Consider the following 10789-nt stretch of genomic DNA (forward strand, 5'->3'; position numbering starts at 1 on the left):
CCTCGAAAACAAAAAAAAAAAAAAAAAAATATATATATATATATATATATATATACTTTTTTTACTGTTCAAATTTGACTATATTCGTTAATTTCTTAAAAAAATAATATACTTCAATGTTTGTTTATTTAATTATTAAAAATTGGTAAAATTTATCTTTATTTACTAGTTTTATTCAAAAAAATTTCATTACTTTTTAAGTTAATCCAAATTTTTTTTAAGCCCACCCAAACTTTATTTCCTGGCTCAGTGTGTTTATAATATTTTATAATAACACTAAAAACAGACAAATATATGAAAATTAAATTTTAGTTTAGACTTCAGTTTTTATTTAATAATATGCATATATTTATATTTAGGTAGAAGTATTAAAAAAAAAATCATGGTTTAACTAAGACAAAAGTTTGGTGCGACTAAAAATGTGAAAGTTGAAATTTGATATGACAAGTTTCAAAGTTCAATTTTATATATTAATTCGACCTATTTTAAATACTTTATTAAAAAAATAACTATAGTTAAAACACAAAACAATCAAATTTCTCAACTTAGATTACGTTTAGTACACCAGACTAATTAATGAAATAGTTTACCTATTAAAAGAACACGTAACAAACTTTTTATATAAATTTAAGTTAGAAAATGATGGTAAAGTTAAGGAATTTGATGAGGGTGGGTGAGTGGTCAAGTACTAAAACTTCTTTATCAATCTAATAATTAATCACTAGTCATTAATTAGTGGTTCTAACTACCATCATTGTTTAAAACTAATTCCACCAACTTGTCTTTTCATTGTTATAGGATAACACATTAGTATAATTTTATTCTAACTTAAACTCTTTATTTTATTGTTAAATAGAGTTTAAACATTTTGATGGTTGACAAATCTCGATGAACGTCTCTCTATGGGCAATGAGCCACTTTCAATGCCACCACATACCGGCCATATGACTTCCAAACCACAAAGGTTGTCTTCGAACAAATGAAAAGTTATATATAAGAATATACATAACAATTATACCCCCAAACAAATAAGATAAAAATGTAGTGAAGATTGCAAAGTTAAAGCTAAACAAAGAAAACAAATTATTAATGAATAAAAGCATGGTCAAATGATGGTGATACCACACCTAAAGTGAACCTAACTTCTAACTAGAACTTTGTTATGATACAAACTTTAATTTTTACAAGATATTTTTAATAAGTCACAACTAAATATATTACTAATTGTAGTGTTGGGACATTGTACTATCCCTTTAGTATATAATTAATTAATACATCCACTAACTATTTAAATAAATTACTTAACATGGTACTTTTGGATAAAGTTAAGAGAAATTGTATGAGAAATCTCAAGATCTAGATCCACCAATCAGAGCGATGAATTCCCAGTTCTTTATGTTATCCTTTTTTGGCTCCCCCTCGTGAAATTATATGGGAAACTCTCTTGGTTATATATAACCTTTGTTAATATTAATGGGATAATAACAAGTGACATATACTAGAATGAAGCCTACACCCACCAAAAGGACTTAGGATCAAAATGAGTCAAGAGGTCAAAAACAATTACGTTAATGGTTAGGATTTTCTCATATAGAACGATTAATTGACGAGCAATGAATCAAAGGATGTCTTTCCAACCATAATTGAGCATCGAGATTCATCCCCTCTAATTCGAATTGACTAAGTTGCTTAACAAATTGACCTCTTTAATTTGGTGTTTGTTACTATACTAATAATATTGTTTCGGGCATTGGCTATTTTTGATTGACTCACGACTTTCTTACATGTAAATTTTGGTATTACTCTTTTTATATTATTTTTTAAGCCTTTGAAGAAATTTAAGAAAGAAAAAAAGACTATTAATCAAAACAATAGAACACAAATGAGACCCAAGAAACACATACATGAAAAAACAACAAGTTGTTTAAAATTAGATTTAATATATTTGTTAGTTTATTTTCGAATTAAAGATTGCAAATTATAATGCTTATATATTGTTAATATATAGATAAACTTGGATACAAAATTTACTTATAAATTTTTTATTCATTTACAACAAATATAAATATAATTTAATATTATAAAACATCTAACTTAATTATTCAATCTCACACTGCTGACTAGGTTCGAATTGGATAGATTTATTTGAGTGTTAAATGACGAATTTGAAAAACATTGAATTTTTTATTTTAAAATATCGTAAATGATTTCGACAATTTTAATAATTTTCGTAATATTAACTTATTATTGTTATATTATTGACGTATTCTAACTTTATAATATACGTGTATATAATTATAAGAATTTGTATTGATTTTATAACTTTAAATTGTACACAAATATACTTAGATTAATCCATTTTTTTATTTTTATTTTAAAATTTTAAGCAATTTATTACAATTTATTTTTATATATTTCGTATTATTAACCTTTTATCACTCTTATTCAAACGAGTACAATATTCAGTGTTTTAACATAGTTTATTTTTAAAAAAAATCTTAAAAGTATTAATATATATAAATAAAAGAAAAAATAATAATTTTAAACTGAAAGTATTTTAATATTTTAGTTGACCAATTTTGAATGAAAATAATCTTAAACCAAACAAGGCATAGTTATGATTCTACATATCATTTTAATTAATCCAATTTTATTAAATTAGGTAACAAATAATTATGGGTGAGAGACTATATATATATGACAAATGGACCTCCATACCCATATGTTTGTGCCATTTGTAACCAAAACTTGCATCCCACCCAATCTTTCTTTGTTTAATTGACGTCCTAATCAAATGCAACTAGATTATCTTTCATTTATATTTTTAGAGTGAGTATAGACAGTATAGTTTTGAACGTTTTTTAAAAATAATAAAATTATTTTATTTTATTTTATTTTAAAATAGTTTAGGTATATTAAAATAATAAGAATGGTTTAAGCATAACGACAAAAATGACATGAGGAAAAAAAATAGAATACAATCGCGCGTTACTCAATAGGTTATTGAGCTCGTAGATTCTTGAGAAAAACGATTAACTCCTCTGACCGGTTCTTCCGACTTTTGGGGACGAATATCAGACAACATCATAATAAGAACATTATGAATGATACGCATTGAACAATTACGATCATTAAAAGTTCGACGATTTCTCTCAAATCAAATAGTTCAATAGAAAATAATTGGAATGGTAACTCAAATATGTAGGTATGTCATCAACAATATCAATTCAAACTTCCAACAACTATCCAAAGACTCGAGCATCATCTAATTAATCCTAGTAACAGTTCACAAAAGATTACAAATATTAGTTACTCCTCGACAATGCAAAAGTAAATGAGTTGCCGATTCAACTTTCTCGTGGCACATAAGACTAACTATAATACAACATTTTTCATGTACATATCATCCGTAAAAATTCCACCGTAAATAACGCTTCATCCAAAGAACGAGATATTAGATAAAGTCTTTGACTCCGAAAGTTTCTCTCAACAAAAACCATATGAAATCATCTTAACGAACAAATTGTATCAATATTCCACAGGTAAACTATTAATGTCTTGTCAGCGCACAACGTCTTATATAGACGACGAAGACACTAGTTTGCATCCTACCAAAGTAAACTATATTATGAAAATAATTATCCTTAATGTTTAACCTCTTTTTATGTCTAATTCGGCTAGCAAAATCACTAGACAAATTATCAAACATGTCATTAATTTCGACATTTTTACATATAGAAATGGAAACAAGCTCATGATACACTGTAGCTATACTTTTAATACTACGTACTCTAACTGTCTTCCAAAAAATTGATCGAAGATCCATCCCTACAAAGAATCTTAACTACTCGTAAAAATATTTCCACATAAAATAAATTTTCCTCCAAATACTTAACCCCACAAAATAACTAGACATTTTGGTGAACTAACTAGACCAATCTTGACAATATTTACATTTGATCATTGATATTCAAAGACTATTCGACTTCGTTGTAAATCTACTACACCATTTCGATAGAAGATAACTTTATTAAAGGAAACAAGGTCCCGAATATTCAGATATCCTTGAATTTAAAACATTTAACCTTATTTTAATCCACTAGATGACAAAACGATGAATTGAAAGATTCTCGTTGAAATTTACACATTATTCTCTCAATTTTTACCGCCATACTTTTGGAGATATTGAATAAAGAAATCATATGTGTGGACATAGATGACAATAACTTTTTAATGAGGATTACCCGACCCCTTTCAAGATTTTTTTTCCATCTAGATATTTTACATTCCATTTTATTGATAATCGAGTCTTAAGAAACTTTGAATCGTAATATAACACTCAATGACATACCAAAATAGGTTAACGAAAGAACATCAATTCTGAACCCAAAACATTTGTCAACTTCATCATTCTCATATTTGAAACAAAATATGAAAAAAAATATGTCTAACTTATTAAGATCAATTCGAAAACCAAAATAGACAACAAATAATCAGGGATTGATCTATGTAGGGGTTCGGGTGGGCTGAAGCCCACCCCGAAAAAAAAAACACAGTTAAAATGTGACATTACCCCCTAATTTTAAAAAAAAATCAATAGAATTCATTATTTTATTTATTTTATTATTAAAAAATGGTAAAACTTACATTTATTAACTCATTTTATCCAATTTTTTTCGTTATTTATTTAAGTCCACCCTAATTTTTTTTAAACCCACCCCACCATCCAATCCTGGGTCCGTCCTTACGAATAACTATAAAATATTTTGAAGATTCTTATAAATCATGTAGGTGACCTAAACCAAGCATAGCGTGTAAATATAATATGTCAAAATAATATAATTTGTCCCACAACTCACTCCACTATTGAGTCTCGTGTTTTTTTAAAGACCATTATTTTTGTAGAGAGATTCCATAACAATGAAAAACAAAAAAGAAAAGAGTGGATCACCATTTGATCTCTCGGACACTCGATCTCAAAAAATCTCTAAAAACTATCATTTACAATGACAAAAGCTTTACCATCGAGAAACAAAATTTAATTTATGTTGTGAAAATTATGAGCTAAAAATATATATATTCAACTCTATTTCTATTTTACAACATAACTGAAAATATAAATGTTAGAATAAAGGGAAGAATTTGTACTGAATGATATATTGAATAACATAAATTAGGTCTATTATATAGATATTAGATTGAGCTTATAAGGAAACTAATATAATATAATATAATAATGATATAATATAATATAATATATTAATAATATTATCACAATTTATATAATATTGTGATAATACTTTACACATATATTATCTTATATTCTAACATCTCTCTTCAAACTCAAGATGCAATACGTTTAAACACCATGAGATTGAAGACGAAATGTTGATGGTGTATTCTTCAAACTTCATATACTCTTGAGTTCCATCCAGTTTTAGGATGATAGTGTGTTGACTGATAAACCAGCGAATATGTAAAATCATATGGGCATTAAATGTTGGGGTGAAACAATAACCGAATAAACTCCGAAGTTACTCGCGAGTCTCGAAATCCATCCAACGATGTGATGACAGTGTGCTGCATTAAAGAAAACCAGCGAAAAATGTAGAATCTCATAAGAATAGAATGTTGGGGTCAAACAACACCTGTAAAACTCATTCTAACGAGAGAATGACAGTGTGTTGATTAAATAAGCAATAAGGAAGTACATATTATTGTATTAACACAAATAAAAATATGGCATTAATTACTGAGATAAATCAACAACTAAAAACAAACTTAAAGAATATGATTGTCGAGGAATATCAACAGAATTATTTAAAAAGAAAAAAATATATTATTAAAAAATATAATAATAATAATAACAATTAGAGCCCTCCATCAATAGCTAAGGTAACCATTGATGAAGACAGCGAAAGACTAAATAGTGTAGTTCAAGAACAAAATTTTAACTATGATACCATGTTAGAATAAATGAAAGAATTTATATTGAACGATATATTAAATTAAATAAGTTAAGTCTATTATATAAATATTAGATTCAGTTTATAAGAAACTAATTATATAATATAATAATAATATAATATATTAAGGATATTATTACTATTTAAATAATATTTTATATATATTACAATAAATATTTAATATAATATAATATATATTTATATATTTATATATTTCAATCATTATGGTTGCATAGAGTATTATTAGCAAGATGATCTCCTTATCTGCAATTGATTCTTACATAGATGTACGGTTAAGAACAATTAAAATGAAACATACAAGAAACCATAGTGACTTCATTATTATAATATTTTTTCTTTTTAAATTTGTAAATTTGATTAAATAAAATTGTTGTAAATCTTTATAATCCAGAGATTTGATGAATCCAGATTGGGTTGAGGTGATCTTTGATCTAGAAAAGCAAAAAATAATGACATTTACGTGGATACCAATTCAACAATTACAATGGTCTCAACATGAATAAGAGAAATTTAAATTTTTTAATGTCTTCTTACTTACTTGTTTCTTGATAGTTAATATATGACTAATTATCTCATTAAACTCTACAAGTTCATATATTTACAAGTTTTATTGACTTAAAAACAAAATTATAAATAAAAATTAGGGAGATGAGGAATATTAGAGTTTGTATCACTTTAAATTTTAAAGTCGTGGTTGAAAAATATTAAATTCTTGATTACGTACTCTATGTATATAAACTTTAATATTAATAATATGTAAAGAAATAAAAATATTCTTTAGAAAAAGTTAAAATCAGCATTAAAGTATTAATAATTGTGTTATGAAATTACATTTATACCCTTCAAGTCAAATTTTGTACTTAATTAGAAAGGCCGGCATTTTGGACATATTTACATCTTAATAAAATAACCCAAAACAGAACAGTAAAACCAAAGCAGACAACCATGAAGAGAGAGAAAACAAGAATCCAATTCCCACGATAAATGACTTCTTATGCTGGTGGTGAAGAAGTCGCCGGAAAGATGAAACAACTCTGCCGGAGAGTAGTTCGTGTTAACATCCGGTGGAAAGTCATCGAAAGATTCTCTATTTTCCGGCAATTCTTCAGATTTATTTGGGACAGAATTCTTGTTTGTTCCACCGCCGGGGGAAGACAGGGTCATAAATATCGACGTCTTTCTAGCCGACCCACTTCTTCTCTTTCCGGCGAGAATCTGGAACCACCGGATAACTGGTCGCCGATGACGACGACGACGGCCGGCGGCGGTGGTAGTAGTGGGTACGACTCGGATTCTGATTTGGTCTCCTTGAAAATTAGTGTTTTGGGTGATTGTCAAATTGGAAAGACAAGCTTTGTGGTAATGATTGTTTTCTCATTTAATCAATTAATTAATATTAATGTAATGAATTATTTTTTATATAATTATTCAGATCAAATATGTGGGTGATGATCCAAACAAGATCATAGGGTTGGATATGAAAGGGTTAAATTTGATGGACAAAACATTATTTGTCCAAGGAGCAAGAATTGCATTCAGAATATGGGATGTTGGAGGTTTGTTTGTTTCTTAAATTTGATAAAAAATAGAAATTAATTAATTTTTTTTTTATCAAGTACTGATGTTATGGCTAATTAATGCATAATTTAGTATATAGATTGAGATAAATTATCCACATTTAAGGTCATGTTCCTGTTCCCACCATCATCATTATTCCAACTAAGTAAATTTTTTATATGAATCGAACAATAATAAAAAAAACCACTTTAAGTAACTTTAATGAGTTATAATGCATCATTTATATAGAATCATACAAAAAGCTTATAAGGAATTAATTTTTTATATTAAAATAGGAAGTTTTATAGACACTCTTCAAAGTCTAAAATTATGTTATTAATCAATTCACTTTATAACTTATAATAGTAGAAAGTAGGATAATACTTATAGAATATTTGATAGGATAGACAAAATTTCGGTCAAACCGAAATAGTCAATAAAATTTTGTCCAGAATTGTGTAAAAAATCGTATATAAGGGTTGAGATTATTCAAATAATTTGAGTTATTTTAAAACAAATGACTGATGGTTATTTTGAAGATTTGGAGAATTTTTTGATAATTATTTTTAAAATATTAATATAAAATAATAATAAATATATATTTTTAAATAAAAAAAATATTTTAATTAATGAATTAGTAATACGATGAATAAGAGATTAATGAAATATATTTGATTAAAATAAGGCCTAAGAAAAAATAAAGATAAATTAAAAACAAATATAATTTAATCAATTTTTTCAAATTATCCATCAAAATAATTTCTAAATTAAAAAATAAAAGGTATGATTATTTCAACTAGCATGGTGAATTTTATTTTAATTTTATGATCCATTCTTGTTGATGACCATTGGTAAGGTAGGTGAGATTATTAAATAATTAAATAATTAATGCAGGTGACAGCATGTCATGGGATCAGGTGCCTATGGCTTGCAAGGATGCAGTGGCAATCTTGTTTATGTTTGATCTTACAAGTCGGTGTACTCTTAATAGGTAATTAATAATTAATTACTGAGATTAATTCATTAATTAAACCAACCTATAATTAATTAATTAATTGCAGTGTTATTGGTTGGTATACCCAAGCAAGAAAATGGAATCAGGTAATAAATATTTAATTACTCCTCAATTTATCATTTTTATATTTAGATTTTGAATTTAAGTTTATTTTGATTGTTTGGATTATAGGCAGCAATTCCAATATTAATTGGGACTAAGTTTGATGATTTCGTCCAACTTCCACCGGATTTGCAAACGACAATAATTATACAGGTATTATTACTTGGATTTAGTCGTTTAGGGTGTCGATCCAACCACGAGTTCAATTTTCATTTCAAACGTTTTATGTTGGACTGAAAATTATGATTATAAAAATTATTTTAACTTTTTACATTAAAAAAAATCAAACAAAATGTAATGGTAAAGAATCAAGCTTAGATGAAGTTTATAAATAATAATAAACAATAACTTTTTTAAAAATCTAATTCTAATATATTGATTTTATTATATCAAAACTATATAAGAGATCATATATTCGTTTAAGATATTAGTTTAGTTTGATATTTTTGGGTATAACAAATAAAATGACCTTATCTATTATATTATACATATAGGTGGTTGAGTCTATTTATTTTTTTATCTTTATCATTAAGATAAGTTTTATTATATTTGAATGTTTATCAATAAATAAAAATCCTTGAAACTAAACAACTCTTACATAATTGCGGCTTAGTTTGATATGGGTTATTTGAATTTGAAATAATTTACTATCTAATCATTATTCCATCATTAATCCAAATCTTATAACATAAGTATCAAAGTATGCTAGCTAGATCTCTTTCAAAAAACAGATAATACTCATTATATATTTATATTTGTTTAATTTGTTTTAATCTAAATAATCTCATCATCTTTATTAATATATATACATTAGTTTAGAGTCTAGATTAAGGCCGAATTGATCGATAGTTTGTTATGCACTGCAGGCAAGGGCATATGCAAGAATGATGAACGCGAGTCTTTTCTTTTCGAGTTCAACACATAATATCAACGTGAGCAAGATCTTCAAATTCATAACTGCCAAGCTTTTTAACCTTTCTTGGACTATTGATAGGAACTTGAATCCAGGAGAACCTATCATTGATCATTGCTAGATTATCATGTACAGATCAGCTAGAATATCATAGATAATGATCGATGATTCAGTTTTTATTTTATTACAATAAAAAAGAGGAAAATATGTTAAAAGAAAGACAATGATTGTTTGTTGTTACAATTAGAATAGTCATTTCATTGAAAAGATCTTCAAAGGCCTGTCTTATGGACATTTCAAGGCAACATGCGATAGGGTTTCATGTGAAATAAGGAGTCTCTCTATATTTTATTTTTGTGATCTTGATACAATTATATATGATTAGAGAATATATTTATTTTTTTCTATTTTTTTAATTATATAAAATATGAAATAATTATAAAAGTACTATAATTATATATATATATATATATATATATATATATAAATAAAATTTGAGAAAATTATATACAGTCTTATGTATATAATTTCTAAGAAATAGAATATATACATTAATATTATATAAACTTTATACATTAATAAACAAATAAATAAATAGAGCAATTTATATATTTCATTATCGAGAACTTATTAACTTGAAAAGTCATCATTTGTATGATTTTTTTCGTTATTTTTATAGTATAGGAGTGTTTTTTTATTATTTAGATTTGAGTTGGTGTTATGTTTTGTTCGGTACGATCCATTTAGTCAGATGAAATTGTCGTATCGGATTTTTATAATTCAAATAATACTCACAACATTTGATGTGTTGTTTACTACTACCCTCTAATTATAATCGTGTTAGTGATCATTTCTCGAGTTCGTGTTCATCCTTTTTTTGTAGCAAATGAGACGGTGTTATAAAATCTAGAGACATTTTTCTAATAAAAAGTTTTTGAAATTTACACTAGTAAAAAAACCCTCAATACCGAACGATTTTTCGATCAGTAATACCTTGATTTCCAATCGGTATAGGAAAATACCGATTGGATTTAATACTATCATTACTAGTCGCTAGAAGCTCTCTCGGTAATACAAATTCATGAAACACCGATTTGTGAATAACCAATCGGTATAGGGACACAGAAACACCGATTGATTAATAACCAATCGGTATACGGAACGCCGAGAAACATCAATTGGTGAGTAACCAGTCGGTACAAGGAAACACCGATT

General features: G+C 26.4%; 1 protein-coding gene across 1 annotated transcript; it reads left to right on the plus strand.

The window, feature by feature from the left end:
• Positions 1-6923: 6923 nt before the first annotated feature.
• Positions 6924-9788, plus strand: LOC124945963 (septum-promoting GTP-binding protein 1-like). The gene is made up of 6 exons (XM_047486507.1): positions 6924-7346; positions 7420-7543; positions 8439-8535; positions 8606-8645; positions 8731-8814; positions 9528-9788. Exons 1-6 carry the CDS (start codon positions 6972-6974, stop codon positions 9693-9695), a joined length of 888 nt encoding a protein of 295 aa, XP_047342463.1. The 5' UTR covers positions 6924-6971; the 3' UTR covers positions 9696-9788.
• The last annotated feature ends 1001 nt before the right edge of the window (positions 9789-10789 follow it).

Source organism: Impatiens glandulifera, chromosome 7 (assembly GCF_907164915.1).
Source record: "Impatiens glandulifera chromosome 7, dImpGla2.1, whole genome shotgun sequence".
NCBI classification, from domain to species: Eukaryota; Viridiplantae; Streptophyta; class Magnoliopsida; order Ericales; family Balsaminaceae; genus Impatiens; species Impatiens glandulifera.

Excerpts from the sequence above, each read along its gene's own strand:
- LOC124945963 (XM_047486507.1), top strand. The coding sequence starts at position 6,972 with ATGACTTCTTATGCTGGTGGTGAAGAAGTCGCCGGAAAGATGAAACAA. Across the intron at positions 7,347-7,419 it reads TTGGAAAGACAAGCTTTGTG|ATCAAATATGTGGGTGATGA; the intron begins GTAATGATTGTT and ends ATAATTATTCAG. Across the intron at positions 8,536-8,605 it reads AGTCGGTGTACTCTTAATAG|TGTTATTGGTTGGTATACCC; the intron begins GTAATTAATAAT and ends AATTAATTGCAG.